Raw genomic sequence first — 23,783 nt, 5'->3', positions numbered from 1 at the left:
TGGATTTTTCTGTTGCGTGTAGTCACTTTAACATGTTTCTTGTTCATGCTTTTGTTTGTTGCGGTTGCACCCGAGTCAAGAGCCGCATGGCTCACAGGGATATATACCTGTTTCATTGCTTTTATGGCTTTATTTTGGTGATTTCGAAAAAGTTTTTTGGTTTGGCCATGTTTGTTTGTTGTAGTACGGAGTTAGACTGATGGCCTTAATCTAAGTCAGGGGTCGGCAACCTACGGCTCCGGAGCCGCATGCGGCTCTTTACGGGCTGCTTCTTGACGATATGTACGTATGTACATAGATGCATTGCGGCTCTTGAAATACTGAATTTTGTACCGAATTGGAAAGAAATGGCTCTTCTTGTTATTTTGGTTGCCGACCCCTGATCTAAGTTGTCTTGTGGTTGTTGTTGTTTGACTTGCATCCCACTGGGATTTTTGCACACAGCGTTGGTGTACTGTGCTTTTTCTGCAATATTTTGCTGTCTTTTCTTGGATTTTCTGTTTGCACATAGTCAGATAGTCACTTTAAGATGTTTTCTTGTTCATGTTTTTGTTTTTTGTTTGTTGCGGTTGCACCCGATTCAAGAGCCGAATGGCTCACAGGGTTATACCTAATAAATTAACTTGAACTAATAAATGAAACTGACAATTGAAAACACCCAGGAATACAGCTCCAAGCCAAAAACCCAGACACAAACAACGCGCGCTGACGTCACCTCCCAATTTACGCGCGTGACGTCATTTTCAAAGCTCATGCGACGTGACGTCACCGCCTCGCGTGACGTACGTACCGGAATCGAGCTCGCTCGGCGGCTCAAAGTGCCCGGATCTGTGGAATAGAAAATAAGTGTTCAATAAGCTTCATATCGCAGCGGCTACAATTACTACGGCTGTACCCAAACCACGCGCAAACAGCCGTCCGCGACACAATCGCAGCAGTCAGCCGGCGCTTTAAAGAGCTTTGTGGCGGTGAGGTGATCGCGTCTTGACTCCCATCCCTAACCCCCCCCCCTCCCCCCACAACGCCGGCCGCGGCGGCGGCTTCCCGCGGGACCCCGGCGCAGCGAGGCCGGCAGAACGACGCAGGCAAGGCCGTAGGCGCGGCGGCCTACTCGGTCTTTTCGCTTTTCTGGACAAGCGCCGCCGTTAACGTAGAAACACAAAGTAAGAAATGTTTGGAGGCTTTTGGAAGAGGCCGAGCGAGTGAAAATATCGTACCGACGTCGTTGGTCGCGTCTGGTAAAGTTTGCTGAGGCCCTGGTCGGGTAGTGTGAGTGGAGGGGGGAGTCGGAATTGACTATTGTGCCGAGTAAACCACGAGTGTAGCGCTTCGTCCGTCAGGTTTAATGTTAAGTGGTGCCTCTAATGCAGCTCATTTCACATACGCTCAACACATTCGTCAATAACACCGCTTAAAGGTGGTGGCTGAGGTGAGGGGGAATACACAAGAGGCGACGTTTCGGGCAATGGCCCTTCAAGGGAGATGATTGGCCTTTGTAATGATCGTTTGTCCACTACAGCCAACGCAGTGTGGTATAACGAAATGTATTTTGTTTAATTTAAACTAAACTGTTTCATGAGATTAAGCTCCTTGCTTCGGATGGGTTATACATTTTTTACGTTTTCAGCAGTAAGTCATGTTTGACCTGGTTTAAATTAGTTCAATCGATTGCACTACAGCAGTTTATGAATACGCCAAAAAGGGCTTTGTGCTGTTGTGGTTTTTGTTCAACGCATTCACTCGGAACGTAGTGGAGGAATGTAATTGGTGAGATATTTACTGAATCATATTATTAATCTGTAATATCCTTTGGGGGAGGAGCGGTGACTGTGAACTTGGTGACCGGAGATCGTTCGATTCACGGCCACGGTTAACGTGAGTGGCGACTGACATTTGAACGGATTCTGATGATTTCCCCACCCCGCAGCCAGCAAGGGTCACTGACCAGCGCGTAGTGAAGTACTCTGCTCGTCTGGTCAATCGGCTGCCACGTCCGACACACTGTGGGGAGGCATTCATCCATAAGTGAATTGACAAATGGCTGTAAATGTCCTTTTTAGCTGAGATTATGAAGGTTCAATACGCGCCACTTAAGGGTCTTGTAACAGGACAGAACCGAGACGCAACACGTTTTATGGGAAAATACGTGCCACGTATACAAAGAGAGTACGTAGATTCACGATACGGGCTTCTAGTATTGATAAGATGAAGAAGAGTATAGTTTTATAATGCTACTTTTAAGCTGGATGTGAGAGGCACACGATGCTTGGCATATAGCTCCATAATGCTTCGACAGCAGAACGCGATGCAAATAGCGTAAAAAGAACAGTTGAGAGACTAATCCGGTGGTAGAGACTCCCTTTTGTGCGATGATTAACTGTAGTGACTACGCTGTTCTGCCATGCTGCTGCAGACACTGCTGATGTCTTTCTGAAAAGGTATCTCTGCCAAATGCTTGAGCTATATTTGTCGACAAGCAAAACTTGGATTTTAAAGTTTTGATACACAGCGTGTATATAATTTATGGTACACTAGTTATTATCTGCTGAAAATTTGCACGGAATTCTTTTTTTTAATACTCGATTGATACGTAAAGGCTGGTTGCGTGTTTAAATAACATTACATGCATGGAACACATTAACTATGTTTGTCTACATTTGATCGGAAATTAACACAGACTTGTTAATGATTTGGAACTCCAGCTGGAATGTGAAATAAAAGTGAAATGTTGAACGTGTGTGACTTTTCACCCGGAATATGACACCGCAGTCGAGAGCGACTTTTAACAACCAGTGCAGTTGTTAGCTGTTAGGTTTAATATAGCCACGTAAGTGGACAAGTGGCCACATGTCTTTGCAGTATAATTGCACTATACTCAAACTGCTAAATAAAACAGCATTTATGTGACGTCAGTAAAATTGTCAGCGTGCCTAAACAGAGCAGCTGTGGTCACTTGTCCGGGAAACAGCCCATTGTATCACGTTGTGCACGATTGCCATTCTGTTGCTATGCTGGTGAAGCTGAAAGTGTACTTTTTCAAGGCCTTTCAGATATAGGGCAAATAAAGGCACACCAGAAATGTTTTTCTCCTTTCAGATGTGGTGGAAAAAAATGTCAAGTTTATGATTGCAGCCAGAGGGGCTTTTTCTCTTGGTGAGGGATATTTCAGACATGGTGGTTAGATAGTGTTTTATTTGATAACTGATGAGGGATCATTCAGATATATTTATAGATCTACATTTAGGAAATTTTAAATTATTGCTACAGCCTCGGGTCGGTAGGTGAATTTGCATGCGGCTGGCGGCTTGCATGAACCCGAACCATAATTTATTCCTGTGGTTTGTTAATCATGTTTATCCTTGTGTTAAAGTTGCCCTGCAGCCGGATTTGCGTTTCTTGATGGACAGATGCAGACTCAGATTAATATATCACTGCAAACCAATCTCCAAATCTGTTTGAAAGCCTTTAATATGCAATACTTTTAAAAACAGCCTATCCTCATCATGTTTATTGTGTTTGAAATATGAGGCACAGCAAACCGTCTGATCTGCCAATGACTTGAAAGCAAAAAAGACTGAACCGGGGATGTTTTTCTGGCCCAGATGACGTTGACGGGTGTGTTCTCAGCTTGATTTTGAAGGCATGTTGCCATCTGGAAACATGATCACTGGTACAGTAAACAGAAATAATATCTTCGCTTTGCATACCAGCCAGTGTTAATTTAAAATCCCAATTTGTAAAATTGCTTTTTTTTTTATTAATGTAAACGAACACTAAATACAATGTATCCATACATTTCAGACATTTGGGATTTTTTGAAACAAACTGCTATAAATAATACATTATTTGTATGCTACTGTTAAAGAATAAGCCAAATTAATGAATTGCCATGCAGAAATCTTTTTGGTATAGTGTATTTAAATATTCAATCATGAATTTGCCAAGTATCCATAGCAGAACCCTTAAAAAATTGTTGAGTTTTTTTTAAAATGATAAATAATGAGGATTTGCCTGTGACAAAATCACATGACATGCACCTGGTCTTATACGCCGAGCAGGGTTGAGCCTGGATAGTGCTTGTACGGGTGATCACCATGCACAGAAACAGGTGTTGCAGGCTTTTACAGGGCTACATTGTCAGCAGGGGACAGTTGCAGCACATTATTTTTTTGTACTGTACTCGACATGTATGTATGTTGCACTTCTTACGCATCGTACGTAGCCAACCGTGCACTGACCAGTGTGGTGAAGTATGCCCATGACCCGCACAGGCTGGGTAGTCCCCCCATCCCACAGTGCATTGACAGACAAGAGGCTGTACAAAGGACATCATTTTTTATGTAAAACACAACGATGTTCCATTTAATTCTTACTTGCTGTTATCTGTGTATATTTAGCCAATTGGCAGGTTTCGTGTGGTCTGGTAGAGTGTGCGTACTCCCACCTCTTCCGAGACCTGTGGCCAGCATGGAAGAATAAACCAAAGACCCACCAGAGGTGTTCCCTAGAGCTACCTCTAGTGTAGGCCCTTCCAGCAGCAGTGGCATGAGCAAACCATTGCAGAGCCGGATCTTTACCACTTTTTACATACGTTTTTTTTTATCTGTTTGTGTGTCTCTCATGCGCTGACGTTTCCAGACGGTGTGAATCGGCACCCACACCCCGACGACCGTGATGTCTCGAGCTTCGAGCCCCTCCCCGCCGGCGGACATGTCGAGTGGCCCCGTTGCCGAGAGCTGGTGCTACACGCAGGTGCGGCACCACACCCCCCGGGGCACCACCAGCACACGCACAACACACACGGGAGGGGGGGCAGGCAGGCAGCCCCTGCGCGATTATTTACCACCGACGCGCCGGGCGTGGTGGCACACGCCTGTAATCCCACGCTTGTGTGTAGGCGGGATGGGTAAATCATGCAGGCCTTCTCATGTGTGTAGAACTCAAAGCTGCGGGGCTACAAGGTGGCCAGGAGTTAGCAGTACTGCAAGTGGGGGACTGGTCCAGAGTTTCCATGCTTAATCGAACCCTGATATAAAAATTGTATTGCCTGACCCATTGGCTGAGAGACTATATTATTGTCTGGCACTTTGTTTCACTGGTAAAAATGAATCTTTGTCTGTTTGTTATGTTATTTGTGAAACAGAGCCCTCTGATTTCCTTTCACACATGTAAATGCTCAATGTGGATTTGACCAGATGTACCATGCAGTATGCTCCTGAAAGAGTCTTAATACTCATTGTGGCTTTCCTGGATAAATAATTGACTTACTATTGCTATTGGCTCAAGCCTCAATACTATCGTGACACTGTTAGCACTGATCCCAAGATACAAGCTGCATGGGTGCCTGTCCATCTTTGAGTTGGTGGTCACCTTTTTGAGATTAATGTCGGATAGGGTGAGCGGAATTCTTGAGAATTGGTGTGCAGTAAATGCTATTTATATGTAGAACACGTGAGAAGATTGCTCCTTATTTTAAAATCTGCAGCTGGTGTAGAATATTCGAGTGTAAGAAAATAATTTGCAGGATAAGAGCTGAGTGCAGTTGTTGGGGAGAGAGAAAACGTTATTAAGCCCCTTGTCTTTTATCACTTTATGAATCCAATATCCCCTTTTGGATTTCATATGGATGAAAGTGTACCTAAATCTATCCTAAATATCTGACCCATGCCCTCCAAGTACCTCTTTTACATATAAAGCATTTGTCAAATGCCTTTTTAAAATTATTCTCTGGATATGATCATGAGAGAAATATTTCATATTAAACGGCAATGTAACCAGAGTAAAGCGTATCTTACATTGCATCAGAGATGTACCAATATTCTGAGCTTACATTTAAATATTTTTTTACATGAATGCGTAAGCCTAAAAATTGAGGACACCATTTAAAATACACTGGAATATACCAGGAGGTGGAAAATGTAGTTAGAAAAACTAACTGCTGAAATATGACTTCATCTACTAACAAACCAGAAATCTGTCGGGGCAAGTTGGTTATAAGACAGACGTCATTTGTGTTGGCTGGGTTGGTGGTGGCCTGCAACATGTCATGAGGTTGTATATACCTGCCTGACAGTGAAATAATTCGTTTAGATAAATTACTTTCACAAGCCATGTCTCATCTTATTCAAACATTGGTTATCTAGAATGTGTTTATGCTACCTGCAGCAAAAGCTGCCTGTACTGTGTATTGTGCCCTGAGACAACCTGCATGAAGAGCCAAATATTTTGATAGTTATGCCATCACGACATAGCTTTGAAAAGAGGACATTATTAAGGTCTACGCTTTGCACATATCATTGCTCGTAATGGCCTTTAACACCACTTGGGCCTCCCTTTAATCCTGGTTCAGCACACGTACTTACTGTGGCAAGCAAACACAACTTTGCCTCGGTAGCAAATCCACCTGCGTAAAGACAATCACGGGCCTATATCAGCTTAGGGACACCATGAGAATGAGGCCTTTGCGAGCTGCCGCATGGCAAACTAAGCTGATTACACCGTGCCGCAGCCCCATTTAATTGCGTGTCCACGTTTGTGATTGGCACTGGCACCAAGCATCGGTTACACTTAAGTAGGAAAGCTACCCCCCCCCTCCCCGACTCCACCCTCTGCATGCTGGTTTTAATTTACAGCTCAGCTGCACTCAAGTGCTAAAATAATGGCGTCAAATGTCAGACCTTACAATGCCGTTACAATAACGAAAAAAAATGACAATTCAGGGTGCTCCAATGGAGTGAGGCACATTTATTGTTTCCTCTCGCCCTATCCAGCACGCCCGCCAACAGCTGATTACAACACTGGGCATTTGAACACGATCTCAATGACCCAATGTAAAGTCTAGAACCAGGGTTTGTTTCGCCATTCATTCTTAATGCGCACTCACTGCAAACAAACAGCAAGAGGATATGCCCTCCCAGCAACTAATGCATTGTAATTATGCAGTTTTGTTTTCTCTAGCGCTCTAACCATTGAGAGATCCCGTACTAACAGTCCTGCCTCGCTTTGCCGGAATGAGTGGGGTGCCCTGGCATGCATGATATGCCAGCTGAAGGTGATTGTGGTTCTCTATCCAAGTGGTTATGCGGTCAAAGGAGAAACAGATGCGCAATGAGGATCGTTGGTGGATTCCAGTAATGTTGGATGTGGCGGGTGGTGTGTGGTGCACATGTAAACTTCTGATATTCAGACGATTAATGTGGTGTCAGTTATATTGTGCTCTGCTCGCTCAGCTTCAAGCCTCGCATGCACTTTCACCTGGTTCGAGCCACTGTTTTTAACAGTTGTGCGCAAACGATCCATTACGCATACCATTCCCTGCAGAGGATGTCCTGTGACTGGCAAAATATTCCATGATGTTATTTGCAATACGATGGCATCTTGTGCTTGTGCCGTCGCCAATGTCTGCAAAATCGCACCCCCGTTACTAAATGTCTCCCAGTGTGCAATGCATACCGCTCGTTTGGAAATGAGGCATTTGAAAGCAATATGAATAAAGCTTGCAGTGTCAGACATTGTGAATGGCTAACCCTTACAAAACCACTACAGTGATAGTGTAGAATTATAGTTTAAAAAAAAAACATTCCTTGGTAGGAAATTGACTTTGTGGCCAATGGCACTTTATATTTCTCATTAAGACCCGCTAGCGAAAACGGCAGTGTTTGTCTGCTAAGTGTCGGTCGGGCTTTGGTAATGTTGGTGCTTGATGTCTGACGTTATTATTCCTTTTCCTTAGAGCTTGTATTTCGGCAGCTATTGAAGTCGTTTAAAATTCAACTTGTAATGTTTGCGAAGCAAATCTGCTATTGGATTTTTCAGCATTTGACAACCAGAGGGCACACAGGGTTGCGCTTAGCATAATGTGTTAAGTACGCACGTTGTAATTTGCAGTAAATGCGTGCTGAGCTCAGGCATTGCTGGCAATAATACGGTGGGAATGGTTACCTTCCAGAATGCTTTTTTTTGATAGATGAAAATATAGCCTTGGGGAACAAAAAGATCAAACAAAATATACAAAACGTTGCTTGCTTTTTGTATTTTTGCTAAAAACACAGCATTTTGGCCTAATCAAATGTCATCATAAATGCGCTCTATTAAAAAAACAAACCATGGTCCTTTTTTATCCTGCCCATAATAGCTTTTATTGCCTGATTTGTCTTTTATTTCATTTTCTGACCCTGCGGGTAAAATTGATATTGCATTTCCATTTACTGCATATAAATAAATATTAAACTCAACAAAAGAAATCCAGAAAGATGTACGCTGCAAACAGCACGACCGTTGTTTTCGATAACATTACCAGCATCTGCCGACTGATTGTCCCCTATTACTGATGCCCCGAAGAGAAATGGAACATGATAACGTCCCCCAGTGCCCACGAGTTAATGCCATATCGTGCATGTGAACGTACAACGAAAGTACACTGTATATTTTCCTCAAGTCTTTGAAGTCAACCACCATACATTCCATATAAAGCACAACATGAGTGGCCATTGTCCTGAGACGTCGCCTGTTGTATCCTTTTGATTTTGGGGGCAGTGTTGTTTTGAATGTGAGTTTTTGTTGTTGTCGTTTATGTGACGAGGCAAAAGAGGACATCTTGGTGATGCGGGTGTTTAACTGGGTGCTTTGCAGGAGGGGTTGGTCGATTTTTTTCGATGTCATGTTTGCGAGACATTGGTCTGCAGGTGATAGAGAATAGGTTGTTGACCTATTCATACAGACCTGGTATGTTTATATGAGCCCTGCTATGCATGGGTTTTCGCTGCACGCTATACACATAGAAAGAAAATAAAGTATTTTGCCTGAATATCCCAAGTAATATCTTGATTTCAAAATCCTTGATTGAATGACGCTTCCCTGGATAAACAAAGGGCTGTTCGTATTTTTAGTCTTATTCATAAGCATATGAATGTTTGCTGCGTAGCAGTTCAGTAAGACTTTATTTGTGGAGCCAAGCCTCTCTTATTCTCCATTGTGCACCTCTCGATCGAAGGTTGAGCTCTGTTGAAAGTTCATTATCAGTAGCTGCCAGGTTCACAGAATACTCCATTCCTGTGCAACTCCAGGAATGGAACGTGGTGAGAACTATCTGCCTACGTTGTGCATTAATCAGTGACACCTGATGTAGGCAGTCTGCAAAGCCTGTTTGATGATCCAGGGAGATTAATCCTGGCTCAAAATCACTGAGCCACTCCCCCAGCCATTCATGCTTTTGACTCCCTGCCCCAAGCTGCCTCAAGATGAATCACTTGCTCTACTGCCTACGACTGTTTCTTTTCGTTGGATGTATATGTATCTAGGGGATTAGTTACCCATGAAAACAGACTTTAGAATATTTCAGATGTTCATGTAATTACATTTCGTGCTAATTTAAAATGTATTTTTGCTAACAATAGTGACACCACTTTTTGTGGGAAAGTAGTGGAAGTGAGGTCGTGTTCGTAACACCAATTCCAGTTTCGGATGCAACATTTCATGTGTATGTCCGATTTTGGTTTTAATCCCGAAATTTGTGAGCACATCTATGATGCATGCACACATTTTGTATTTCTATCTAATGGAATGCCTACCTTTTCCTCGTAATGGAGATACAGGTTTCTTCATTTTACGCGGTAGATGCGTTCCAACAAAAGCGTAACCGCACGAGACAGCTGCTTGCCGAGTAGCACACACAGTACACGCACAGTAGACACAGTACACACAGCGTTGTCCCACGTCCAACCGCATATGAGCGAGTTCAAATTGCCGATAGCAAATTTTTGGTAAGAATAGGTTCGCTGCATTTACGTGAAATTGCACAAACCGAACCTGCGTAGAGCGAGGGAAACCTGTAGTCGATTATTTCACGTGTTCTTGAGATGCGGTTGAATGAAGAAGTGCCATAAATCCAAACAGTATTCATTGTTCTTTGCAAATGTAAAAACAAAATCCCTGCTCCATTGATCTCTTTATTCAGTTAATTTTAGGAAGTGAAAATGAGTTTAGAAATGTCATTTGTTCAACAATATATGATTTAACCTTTCATATAGTTATGGAATCTTAAAACCTCTCCACCATTGGGGAAACAACCTCTTAACAATGTACGAAACTCAATAGCCCCCCCCCCCCCCAAAGAAAATGTTCAGCATTTCTTTATTTACATGGCATTATGGCATTTACTTACATTGTAATCTTTCAGTTGTACACTCCAATATGTTTTGACAAGGATTTTGAACGATTTCTTTTGAAAGTTCATACAAGCACGAATATACAGAGAGCCCTACCGTGATTAAAATATATAATGCCAAACGGTGGCCGGCAGAGGTGACATCATGAATTCATTGCAGCAAGTCTATTTTTTTGTTTGCAAAAAAAAGGTAGTAAGAATAATAACACGTGTGCTTTTTGCTAAGATGCCTATATTAATCCTGAGATGACTTTCTAAACTTGCCCGATTTAAAACATTTCCAGACTAAAATTTTGCACAAACTTTTATTCCTATTGCAAAGATACAAATTCCCCATCTGTTTTATAGTGTCAAGATGACATTGCATTGAGTTCAGGGAAATTGGCCAGAGCCCTTGTTCCTCACGCATTCCTACAACAGCACTGAATGGTGTGCTCATTTCCAACAGAACATTCAATTTATGCCATCTGATGTGTTTTTTATCCTGTTACTTATTAACATCAGCATTAACACTTGCTAACAGCATGCCTAAACACGATGCAGCAGCTATGTTATCGGCAATAATAATGCATTTTGTGCAGGTTCACCCCCATCAGTGTTATTTGTTTTCCTTTGCTGTTGTACCGTGGTGTTAATTGGAAGTGTGTAATGTTAAGAGCTTATTACGCCCAAACATGCATTTTTTTAATGGCAGCTTTTCCAACAGTGGTGAGTGAACATGCACTAGATGTTGGAAGCGGTGCTGCAATCGGGTGCTTGGTAGTTCGCACTGCCATGCTCCAGTTTCCAAATGCAGTCAGTGCGCGAGCAGCGGCCGCATTTGCAACTCTTGAGGGTGCCACTGTGGCGAGATGTTGACTCCCTTGCCTGGTATACAGGAGGTTGTGGTTTCGATCTCGACCCCGGCGACTGTGTATTTGGAGTTTGCATGTTGTCTTTGTGTCCGCGTGGATGTTTGTCTGGGTCCTCCAGTTTTCTCTCCAAATTTAGAAACATGCGTTTCGATGAGCCGCTTCGTTGAGCTATCGTTTGTGGGCGGGTCACTTCTGAAAAAGAGCTATATAGCTCAGTGGGCCTTACCTGGTAAAATAAAAAAAAAATTATAGTTTGTGCCGCTGTGAACATCGGCTAGTGAATATCAAACAAACGTGAAAAGGCCAAACTTGGGCGTGGGTGAGGGGGCAGGGTGTGAAGGGCAAACTGTTGAGGGGCAGAAAGACTCTAGTGAACCTTACACTAACCCTACCTTTCACTCCCAACAAACTAACCAAGCAGCCCCCTAGCATGAGCCCTGTACACCGTGAACCGCATTCTTATTGCCCCCACCTCTTGTGTATAACATAAACCCTCTTTTCACTCGTTTGTTGCCTTTTCATTATTGGTTCTTCACGGTGTCGTTTTGCGAATTGGGTTGTTGTACAGTCGATGCATTTTGGTCTTCGTTGACCCAGCGTTTCATGAATTTCAGCGCAGGGCTCAATGCAAAAGGTCATGTGTATGGCAGAGCTGAGCCAACTCGTGTGTGTAAGCATATGTGTGTGTGCAGTGTGGTCAGCACATTTACACAACAAGTCTTTTGGTTACAAACACTTGACCGTGTGATATGTACTTTTGTATGTCAACAAATGACATGTCTTTCGTTTAGAGGTTCATTTCTGTTCGTTCGGAAGACTACATTTCATCACAATCTACTGCCTAACTACAATCCACTGCCTAGAGTTGTTCTCATTACTATATTATCATGTTATTTTAAATGAATGTTGCCTTAAGGAATTGGTCAAACATTCGCAGCAGGGCCCCTCGGGAATTATTGCATAAATTAAGGACTCATCTTTATCTTTGTAAAGTAATTAAATACAATTTCACACAATGGCAGCACATTAATCTGTTGTTCTCATAACTTTCTTACACAAGCTGAACAATGAAGAACATGCATACCGACTCAAAATATCCACAGCAAACTCCATGTGCTGTAGAATGTCTTCCATTAGTAGCCTTCTCGAAAAACGGTTTAAAAATAATCTCGAATTCCATTCGGAGATAGTAGCGTTCTTTGGGCCGCGTTGGTCTGCGGGGAGTGATGCAAAGCGCGGCTGTGTCATCAAATGCGTGAGGGGGGGGGGGTGACGGAGTCGGAGTGACCTTGTGCGTCGCTGCGCGTGGCCGCAGGTGAAAGTGGTCAAGTTCTCCTACATGTGGACCATCAACAACTTCAGCTTCTCGCGGGAGGAGATGGGTGAGGTGCTTAAAAGCTCGACCTTCTCGTCGGGAGCCAACGACAAGCTGAAATGGTAGGTCGACGTACGCGGGGCAGCAAATCGCTCATTGCAATATTTTGTGATTAAAATCTCATGGAGATAAAGTGCCGAGCGTCCACAGTGACACTTTGGAATTCCTTCATATGTTCGTAGTCATGGTCTCGATCAAGAGGTCATCGGCCACACATCGCAATGTATTTATGTATGTCGATCTTCTTTTGCACCATACATAGCCAACTGTGCTCATCAGAGGTACGGGGGGGAATGACAACAAACTAAACACAAAAATCAGCTGTAAAGAAATTACTTTTCAATCAAGATTTAAGAGCACATAGCGCCAGTGGCTTCCTAATCTTGGAAGTAAGAGCGTTCCAGACGGTCGCAGAAGAACATCTGAAAGTGCGCGATGCAGTGATCGTTTTTGTTCGATGGCTATCCAAAAGCCACTGCGAGGAAGCACGGAGTTCACATGGTGGTTTATACCTCTTGACGAGATGAGCAAGGTATTGCGGTTCATTTGTGGCAAGCACTTTGTCTGCAGATGTCGTCGTTGTAAAATCGAAACCCGACTTCCCAGACCTGCTCTTACAGTATGTCCCTATCTGGCTGTTGGACTTGCCCTTTGTTCCCAACCTCCAGTGGTAACCCGGCCCTCCTCCATTCATGCACACATGCCCCACCCATCACAACCTCCTTTTCCGGATTACATCTATGATACTTTCTTGCCGCGTATTGTGAGTTTAAACTTTAGCTTGAATTGGCACGTGTGGGTTTCACTGTGCAAATATCACTGTGTAGGTTGTATGTTGTTATAGGATTTCATCTCTTGCCCATAGCTTTTTTTTTCCCCAACCAGTGAGCCAGGAATGTCCCAATTGACAATATTTATATAAAAAAATGAGAAAGAAAAAATCCTTCTTTATGTTTACATTTGTTTAATTAGGTTGACACTTAATTTCAGGCACTAAACCATCTTTCCACTGAATTTATGAACTGTGTACTTCGTTGGAGGTATATTAGGTGCCATATGTTTTTTTCTGTTGCTTTTTAAACAGCTGGCTGGTGAATCCATTCAGATTAAGAGACTATGCATTGATGTAGCCGACAGCCTAAGAGCGTAAAAAAAAGCAAGCATCCTTCCTAATACGTTGCCGCTGATGTGATGAACCTGCGCGGTTTCATTGAAAATTGATTGGGTGTGTGGAAAGCTGCGTTTGCTCGGCTAACAAACTCCGGCAGTTCTGTTCGCCGAGCGCCCACGGTGAGCTTTGCTGCCAAGGTTAATGGAATTCCCCATGTCCGGCCAATCAATCAATCCATCCGTCAATAAAAAGCTTTCTGTTCTCTTGAATCCTCGTCGACGTCACGGGCGTTCAGGGGAGCTTGGTCGGGGCAAGGGGGCAGGGACGGATTGCAGGGCTCGCGTGACGATCGATGCTGTCATCTCCGCACAGGTGCCTGCGCGTCAACCCCAAAGGCCTGGATGAGGAGAGCAAAGACTACCTCTCGCTTTACCTGCTGCTCGTCAGCTGCCCCAAGTCGGAGGTCCGGGCTAAGTTCAAGTTCTCCATTCTCAACGCGAAGGGAGAGGAGACCAAGGCAATGGGTGAGGATGGCGTCGAGTGCTTGCGTGCGTGCGCATGCCCGTGCGCATGCCCGTGCGCATGCCCGTGCGTATGCTGATGCTCACACACATTCTCAGACACTCAAGAGTTTTTTTTTTCCACGGTCGTACTTTGAGATGTACATGTGTTTTACTCATTCCACCGCTGCATGAGGTTTTTCACGATGCCATTCGTGTCATGGAAGTATAACGACCGTACTTCAGCATGCTGGTCAATGCGTGTTGGTGAAGGCAGCAAGCATCGACGTGCGAGTATAATTTTATTTAACGACGGCGTTTGCGACGCTGCCCTCTGCCGCTCGCAGTGTAACCTCGCAGCCACCTATGGCAACTTGTTTGCGCTTGGGGCTCACCATTTGGAGCACTATCCAGGCTCAGCCTAGCCTCTGAGATCTGACGAGATCAGCTGCAGTCTGGGCGATACGGACGTTTAGCCAGTTTTATTTTAAGGAGCGTTTTGGCTGTGGGAGGAAACTTGAGTGCCTGGAGAATGACCAGAACGTAGACGGTTTCACAAACGCCATTTGCCCTACGTCCAACTCCTTGGCGTCGAGCACCCCCAGAGGGTTTGGGAATCTCAAGGATCTGCACGATCCACAAACTCTTGCCTCCAGAACGCTGTATTATGTGCACGCGTCACCGTACCTGGGGTACGATGCACACGGAATGTCCTGTATGTCTTGCACCACTCACGGCACACACGAAACACGCAATACACAACACTGAGTACACACGATGTGCTCTTTGCACATACATGTACATGAGTACACGTGTGCAATGCATGTTCATGGTACGCAGATATAAAGACCGCCCTCCACCTATAGCTCTTAGACTGTTGAGGCAAGTGCTCTTTGCAGCATACCTACACACAAAGGCAAAGATCCCCTATATAGTCTTTAACAGACTGTCAGGGCAAGTGCTATTAGCGAGCACCTATTAAGTCTGGCACGTCACACGAGGGGGTGGGTCACCAGCATTGCCATTTTTGCCCTCCCCCCAGTGCTCCAGGATACACGCTGCAATCTTGTACTCACTCGTGTAAGGCTGAGTCAACCTAGGGGAGGCCTAAGACCGAGGTGTAAGAAGGTATCCCCACATCACGAGAGTGACGACGGGGGTTTGTTCGACCACACTTGATCATGTTGACCAGTGCAGGTTGGTGAACGTAGATACCCAGGACCGGTTCAGATGTCACTCGCCACTGATGTTAGACTTTGCCCGGAAATTAACATCGGGTCGCTGGGTTTGTTAATGCAGTGCGCTTACCGCTGTTCCACCGTTCGTTGTACACCATGCAAGCGAGCACACGCCCACGATCGACCACCCACAGACGGGCACCACCTGCTCGCGTAACGACGTTGTGCCGACTCCGTCGTCTCCCCACACGCGGCGTATGGAAAGGGAATTCCGTGCACCCAATCCACAGGAAATCTTACCTGTCACATTTTCTAGAGACCGTAATGAATTCCGCATTCGCAGCTGTTGCCGCAAGCAGCGTAATGACTGTGATACCGACAGGAAATGTTTGAAGGTATATTTTCATTAAATTAGTTATTCGCGAATCATCCTTGGACCAAACGTTTTCCTCTGCACACTCATTTTTATATCTACTTACTTGTAAGTGGTGGGATGTGCTCCCATCCTCAAACAAGCCACATGGCATTAATTGAGACCTCCAGCAATAGCTGGCTTGGCAAAAAATGCTCTACCGTCAATGATTAACATAAATTAGACCCATCATTATAATCATATCACCTGAAGTGCACCCAGACTTGTCTGATCTCAGAAGCTAAGTGGGATTTGAGCCTGGATAATGCTTCAATGGGTGACCACTGCATATAACAGGTTATAGGCTGCGGTGGGGATACATTGTGGGCAGGAGAGGGCAGTGCAGAATAATCCATTGTACTATACTTCTATGCTCTTCCATATATGCTCCCCACATTCACCAGCCTGCTTCGTGAAGTACAATCACACCACCCACATGACATGGGGTGGCCCTATTGGATTGACAAAGGGGTGTATTTGTACACTCATAATGTGTATTGTTTTTGGCTTTTCTCAAGACAGTTAGGCCAAATTGAACTGCATTCAAACTCATTACTCTTCCACTCAACGAGACTGAAAGCAGAGTCCCACGATTCCAGCTTATCTTGCCAGCTTGGATCATTACATTGTAAATTATTTTTCTACAAGCCTTTCCCCGTCGTATGTACACTTCCTTAATCAATCGAAGCCAGATCTTTTTTTTATATATACAGTAAAACCTTGGATTGCGAGTAACTTGGTCTTGCGAGTGTTTTGCGTGACGAGCAAATTTTTTAAATAAATATAAATTTGATAAACGAGTGAGGTCTTGCAATACGAGTAGTATGTATACGCTCTGTCTGCCGAGCATCACGTGATCACAACTGATATACCAGTGCCTTGATATACGAGTGCTTTGGATTACAAACACGTTTCCGGAACGAATTATGCTCGCAATCCAAGGTTTTACTGCATGGTAATATTTTGCACAAGCAAATCGTCGACAACCTTTGCTCCGAGCAGCGCTTCCCGCTGCCAGGTTCAGTCACGTCAGAGTTGCGCTAAAACAACCCGTCGCTCAACCAACGTGACGGGCTGCTGACAAACAAGTGCTCTGCACACCGCGCGACAAATCCCTCATCGTAATTAGGCTCACATTACGGCCATTAGTGGCAATAGATGGGGGAGAGGGAGCCAGGATTTGAGATGTTAAACAATTTTACAATAACGTAAGTTATTTCCACGGGGATTCCGTCGGGGGCGCATTTATTAGCGAAAGGGCGATGAGGTGGGGTTGCAGGGAGTTAAAGGAAGGGTTTACACTGCCGTTATCCTCGCTAGGGCTTGTGTAATAAGGCGTCTCTTGGAAAAGCATGCTCTCGGGATTTCACACCGTCATGCGCACTTAATCAAGCAACTGGGATGTTGATTTAGTCGGCTGCAGTTCTTCTTGTCGTGGCCCCACGCCTCCCTTGCTCGCATCCCCCTGCCTCCTCCCCACCTCTCTCCTCCCCACCTCTCTCCTTCTCCCCCCACCTCATCCTTGGCACCATCCCTCCCATCCTTCGCCACCCCGCGCACCCCCGACCCCCATCTCCCCTGGCACGGCACACTCCTGCGATATAGCACTCCGCTCTCGGCCGCATGCTGCTCACTTGTTCAGATCTAATTAGCAGCTTTGGTGCGCTTGCGGGCGCGCGGGGAATAGCGCCTGTTAAGAGGTGCACTTACTGTATTTGGCACAGAAGCCGAGCTGCAGCCGACTGTATTCCAATCGAATATTTGCATTTCAAAGAGCTGCGCGTTCAAACAATAGCTATTTAGTATTTTCCCCAAACGACACCAACAAAAATGGCTAAATGTCCTGCCCCCATTAATTTAAAATCGGGCTACAACAAGTGTTCTTTAATTGCGACGTCGCCCCCGTGAATTTGATATATGCACTGTGAAACTAATCTGGTTCATGCAGTTATCTTTGTTTGAAGTGGAGTACTTTAATAAGATGAATTAGACTTGTATACTAAGCCTTCTTCACATTAGCTGCAATGGAGGCAATGTAAATGTGTGTGTGTGTATGGGAACTCGGCCTCATTGAGAGTGTTTCTCCCTCGATAGTGAACTAGTGACACTGCGTTTCAAGATCACATATGACCGCTGGTAGCTTCCTTACTGAGTGCATCTTTGAACTGGTGACGAAGTTTTAGCGTGTCATTTTACATTTGACTGAATTGGCTACGTGACACTTGCGATTTAGAAAATTACCCAATGAATATATCTGAAGTCACTGAAGATGGGGGGCCTTTGACAGGAGCTACTTTGTAGCATACCGAAACGTACATAGAATTAGCTGCATTTTAACTGCCAATTCCAATTTTAGAGAACTGCATTTGCAGCAATGTAAACACACAGGTAGTGAGTATGCCCTATTAACCCTTGTTCAGCCCTGGCAGACTAAATGCATATGGTGTTGGCAATAATCTATAAAGGGTTTAGATGCACAATGCAATTTTGGTGCAATCGGTGGGGGTACGATCCTATCACGAGCGGCCGATTGCACGACTCAACGCGCTATTGCGTGACTATTGCGCCATGCAATCGGTTGTGATGCAGTCGCACACTGCCACGCTTGATTGATCTGCGTTGTTAATTTTTTAGATTGGACGCGATCGCAATCCAATATTCACCTATTTAGTGAGTAAGTGAGAGTTACCTGACTATGCAGATAGCACTGGTCAACAAAAACAAAAATTCTGGCCTGGACTTTTGCAGCTGTTTTAGACTAATTTCAGGGTGCTGATTCCAAATCTGATCTCAGATTTGCTCTATCACATCTCATTTTTATGTTATCGGCATACCCCATTTTCATTGATTTTACCCGAAATTAACTCTGTCACTTATGATTGCAAGTTGTTGCGAGTCAGTGACTGCTTTAGTGTTAAAATATGGTGCTGTATTTTTAGGATAGTGTGTTTATAATATAATTGTATGTAGATATCCACACTTATTTAATATTTTTCTTCTGCAGTTTTTATTGAAAATGCAATATTTGATATCTCAAAAACCTGATGTGATAGCCCAAAACTGATGCCAGATTTGGAATCAGCACCCCAAAATTACCTTGAAACCGTTGGAAAACCTTATGCCAGAAAAAGTGTGACCAGTGTAATATGTACGTGCACATGGCGCGTGTGGCTATTTGTGTATATGAATGTAGACATATCAAATGGCTCGGTGATGGTGGTTAGTGCACTGCTCTATGAATCCCAATGACCTGAGCTCGATTTCCAGCCACGATTGCCATCGGTGCAAATGAATATCTTAGCAAATTAATAGCTGGGCCTATACAGGCCGACTCCACCAATAATGCACCTTGATGGTGTGTAAACATTAGCACTGGTGAGACCAAGGTGGCCCTACGTGTCGCTGGCCACATGGCCTCCTCGTGTTCTGTGGCGGCCTTAACTGGTGGTTGCTTATAACACTTGCTCTGATAGTCTGTGTCGGTTATGCATGGGTTACTGTGTTTGCTTATGTAGGTGTGTGTAAGTGTATATGATTCTTTGTTTTCCCCCAACTTCCATCCTTTGTGGTAGTGTTTGCCTCCGATTGCTTGCAATCCTAATGCATCTGGTCCTACCCCCATTGATTGCATTTAAATTTCAGAGTGTATTTGGACCGTAAGGATGCTATTGCATGAGAGAAGGTGGTGGGGTTTACGGCCACACCCAAACAGTTTTTGTCTACCTCGTGTTGATGTTACACCACACACAAGTTCTCATTTACAGTTAATTTTCTGGGAGTTACAGAATGCCATAGTCGGTGTGCGTTGCATGCTAAACAAGCACATACACACACACATACGCACCCTTGCATTTGCATGCACAAGCAGAAATGAAAATACTGCCAATGTTAACTTACACGTAATCAGATTTGCAATCATCGGTGAGCTACCATCATGTTGCATAATGAGGCATTTTGTAGTGCAAAGTCAAGCACGTACATGCATACAAATTTGGGCATTGGCGCACAGATTTACGATTGTCTATACAGAGCAAATGGTAAAATGGGAAGAGCACTTTGCTCAGTTTCATAAGTTGATGTCGGAATTAACAAGGGAAATATAAGCACGTTGAAATGTTGCATCTCTGCTGAGCCAACTGTGTTCTCACTGGGGTGTTTTTCATTGTCTCCAGCACCATAGAACAATGCCACTCAAGCTTAGTAAACGAAAACCCTTGGGCTGCGTTCTTTTATCTTGAAAACTCTCGTGCCATCAAAGCCCTCGTGCATTGGCGTGAAATTTAATCATGACAAGTCTAGTGTCATCTCAACTTGCCTTAGATCAAGATCTCTCACTGCTATTCCCCTTTTTCCACCTTCCCACCTTTGTTCACATCCGTTATCGCGCCGCTCTCTCACTCTCCCAGTCTCTCTCCCTCTCATACAAGTACACTGCTGCCTTTGGGCTTTGCCGCTTCTAACGGTTGTGGCTCAGAGCTCCCTGGTGGGCTGCGACGAAGTCGGGTGAAGGTTGTGATCTGGATAGGTACAAGTTTGGGATCTAATTGAGTGTCAGGTCTCCCCAATGGTTTTATCCAATGTGCTTCTATGACCTGGAGCCATGCAAAGTGAGAGGGAGGCCTGCTCTGTTAGTGGAAACTTAAAGAACAGAAATTACCCTCATATCTATGAGATTGCATGCAAAAGAAATCCGTTAGGCATTTGTAACCGTTGGGTAAAGAAGTATGTTAATTAAGTGATGCAATGCTCACATCTCAAATTGGATGCTAATTATTATTCTTTGGGTCTTTCGGTAAAGTCATGTGACTTTACCGAAAAACCCAAAGAATATGAATTCCTGCAGTCACGAAAATTATTTGGGGTTAATGGATTGCTGAGTGAAGCACAGAGGCTTGTAGCCTGATGAAAGGTTTGGGATTTTTTTACTCTGTGGCGTGGGGGCTGTCACCACACATTTCCTCGTTACAGACAAGACGAGGGTGTCGATCGGAGTAAATTACATTATCAATAATTGGCAGTCTTTTGAAAATCCAATGCTGGATGAAGGCCTCTCCAAGCCATGTCGGTCATGGGGGCTTGTTTGGCCATATTTCTTGATGGGCAGTGGGTGTTGGTGAAGTGAGAGCTTGGAGGCATTTAAGAGTGTTTTGGATCACCCACCACTGATGTTAGTCATGGTCGGCTGTCTAACTCAGATCGCCAGGTTCATACTGCAGTGTACTAGCCACTGTGCCTCTGCTGCTTCTGATGATAATGATGGGCTACTTTATGTTAATCATTGACATTAGAGCATTTTTTTCCAATCCAGTTATTGGTAGAGGTCTCAATTATTGCCATGTGGCTTACTTGAAGGTGGGAGCACATCCCACCACTTACAACGTATGTAGATAATTCTATGCTGAGAGTACAATGCAAATCACAGTGAACAATAACAGCCATGGACAGGCATTCAATTGAGATGCCACTGGATCTGTTTGAGAATGCAGAAATGCAATACATGCTGAAAGGGGAAGAGCGTTAAAACAATTTCATCGTCGAATAAGTTAATGTAGAGTTTTTTGCCATTGCTTATGGCGAAGCTTAATGCCCCTTTGTCAAAACTGCCCTGCCAACGCTGGCAGTTAGGAATCCGTCTTTCTTCCTCCAGTAATTCAATTGGCCAGGAAGAAAAAAAGTAAAAAAAAACAGCTTGTAGGCTTCCATTATTTCATGATGTGACATTCCTTGGTCATGCCTGGGGTGGTTTTATGACCCGAGATAACTCTGTCATTTTTTTTAACCTAAGCCATTTGACACTTTGAGATTTGTGACTGCCCATGTGTTTCGACTCCGTGACACTTTAGAAATAAATAATTTGCTACAGAAAATCGATGATGGTTATTTAATTTGGCAGCTCGGTCGTGCTGTTCCGCTTTTGCTGTTTTAATGTAACATTTTGTTTAAAAAAAAAAAACTTTACAGCAATATTGGCATTTTCAAAATAGTTTTAGCGATATTTCATTTTCAGCCACTTTTTCGACTACGTCTAATGTATGCATGCATCTGTGGGGGGGAGGGGGTGGTGAGGAATGAGTAACTGCAACTAAACAAGTGCATGTTGGTTGCAATTTTGTTTTGGAGCACATGCCACATGCCACATGCATCGCATGCCAACAACATCGGTAGAAAACTTATTTTGTTTTAAGAGAATTGACATTTATTCAGGTGCAAGTGCATCATGACTCTCCTCTCTTCCCCACCTTTCCTCACTGTGTGTGTTTGTGGCTTTTTTATTTACAAAATATCTGCCCTATTTTTACCTCTTTTGCTCATGGCTGGCTGTGTACCAAATTGCTCATTGATTCTTGAATTGCTTTGCCAAAGCTCACGCAACAGCCAAGCCACCCATGGCCCGGTCACTTAAAAAAAAACATCTCAGCAGAGTGCAAGTGTAGTGGCACATGTTGCGACCGTGCCATGTCCAAGCCTCATTCTCCTCCTCCCTCTCCGCCTGTCACGTTTCCCTCTTGTGGACGCAGAGAGCCAGAGGGCATATCGGTTTGTTCAGGGCAAAGACTGGGGCTTCAAGAAGTTCATTCGACGCGACTTCCTATTGGACGAGGCCAATGGGCTGCTCCCGGACGACAAGCTGACACTCTTCTGCGAGGTGAGCCGTGCCCCTCTGCACCATCCTGCCTTGCTTGCTGCACAAGCGCAGCAGCCACAGTGTTACAGCTGCCAAGCTATCGGGATTTAGTTTCTCCCGCTTTGCGTAGCATTGGCAAAAACTATCTGTCGTGAAAAGATGCGTTTATGGACTGCGATGTGATCAAGAGTTACACTTCATGTTCCAGCCAGGGTTCACTCTGAGCAAATGTGGGCCTCTGGAGTGGGAGAAAATCGTCCAAAGGCACGCGCATGTTTTTTTTTTGTGTTCCTCTCGGCGCTCGCTCTGACTGGCAGTTTGTGGGATGCGTGCCCGGGTGTGAATCTGTCCAATTAGTTTTCCGAATTTGGCCGCATCAGTTTGAAGTCCCTGCGATGCATGTAGCATCGCAGACACGTGACAAGTCGCTGTAAATAAAGGTTTAAGAAAGCGAGCAACCATTCCTTCTGCATTCCCTGAACTCTTGATGATTTTTTTCAAGGAGCACACCTAAGCTGTCAACGGCTCATTTCTTCGTGGTGTATTTTTTCGTGAGGGTTTTGAAACGAGCGCGTGTGCTGTTCGCAGCGCTCGCCGTGGTTCGTGCGCCGATGTGAGCGGTGTCTGTAACCGGGTTTGCGTGCGTGGGTTGGATGTTTCTAACGATGGATGACTGTGCTCTTGTCATTGCTAATTGGTAAATATTGGCCATTGGGGGCACCTGATTGATTTGGTTTCCTTTGGCAGCTGTGGTAGAATTAGAAGGAGGGCCCTTAATTGCTCGTTGATTACGTGGCTGCTGTTCGGAGGAACGGGGAAAATTTGTTTTGACGCAAGAAAAATATTTCCCCGTTACAATGGGTATCGCATAACACTTGCCAGGGTTTAATTGAATTCCTTTGATTCATTGTGTGCAATGGAATCCTTTTTTGGTGTTTTATTTCAATAAGAGATCATAAATATGTTCATTAAAGTGCCAAACGTTTGAAATGTAAATAAATTGCAAAACAAGGCATACATTTTAAAACCAATTATGTGTTTGTTTAAATTGCCATGAAAGGACTTAGTTTTTCATCACTACTGCTTTTATTTACAAGGTACCATATATAATTAAAAAATATCTGAAATGTTGCCAAGCTTCAGATTTTTTAGTTGACATATACATTTTGGCAGTATATCCTTCGGACTTGACTATATCCATTCATATTAAATCTTTGCTCTTTGCTTTGAGCATTCACATTTAATTATTGTCGGAGCAATTATTGCTGTTAATTTTAGATTTATTGCACATGGGAAAATGCCTTCCAGTGTCAAGGTTTACTTTGAAATAAAAACTATAAATGAAAACTATACTCACTAGTTACACGTTTCTTTATGCCTCTACTGAAACCTGCTGGATTTTTTCAGGCCGCTTTTAATTTACATCGATGTTTGTTCAGTGAAAGCAAATTTCACATAAATACACCGTCTAATAACTCATCAAAATAATTACCATTGCAGACCTTCTGCCATGACGATAACAAAGCGTTTGAGCACCTACTCGCAGTACTGTTGCGAACAATG

At 44.1% G+C, this 23,783-nt stretch overlaps 1 protein-coding gene across 4 annotated transcripts in view; it reads left to right on the top strand.

Moving 5' to 3' along the window:
* Positions 1-786: 786 nt before the first annotated feature.
* Positions 787-23,783, top strand: part of LOC144729084 (speckle-type POZ protein-like) — a 35,698-nt gene continuing 12,701 nt past the window's right edge. For 2 of the 4 annotated variants that reach the window (XM_078608972.1, XM_078608976.1), the window contains exons 1-5: positions 845-968; positions 4,639-4,752; positions 12,335-12,456; positions 13,878-14,029; positions 22,114-22,241. In XM_078608972.1, coding sequence (XP_078465098.1) covers positions 4,675-4,752; positions 12,335-12,456; positions 13,878-14,029; positions 22,114-22,241 — 480 coding nt within the window. In that variant the 5' untranslated portion in view covers positions 845-968; positions 4,639-4,674. Of the gene's footprint in view, positions 1,164-3,581; positions 3,671-4,638; positions 4,753-12,334; positions 12,457-13,877; positions 14,030-22,113; positions 22,242-23,783 lie in introns of those variants that run through there. The other 2 variants (XM_078608975.1, XM_078608974.1) reach the window with 2 other exon arrangements.

Source organism: Lampetra planeri, chromosome 31, assembly GCF_965212315.1.
Source record: "Lampetra planeri chromosome 31, kcLamPlan1.2.h2, whole genome shotgun sequence".
Lineage (NCBI taxonomy): Eukaryota > Metazoa > Chordata > Hyperoartia > Petromyzontiformes > Petromyzontidae > Lampetra > Lampetra planeri.
This window is presented reverse-complemented; position numbering and strand designations above follow the sequence as displayed.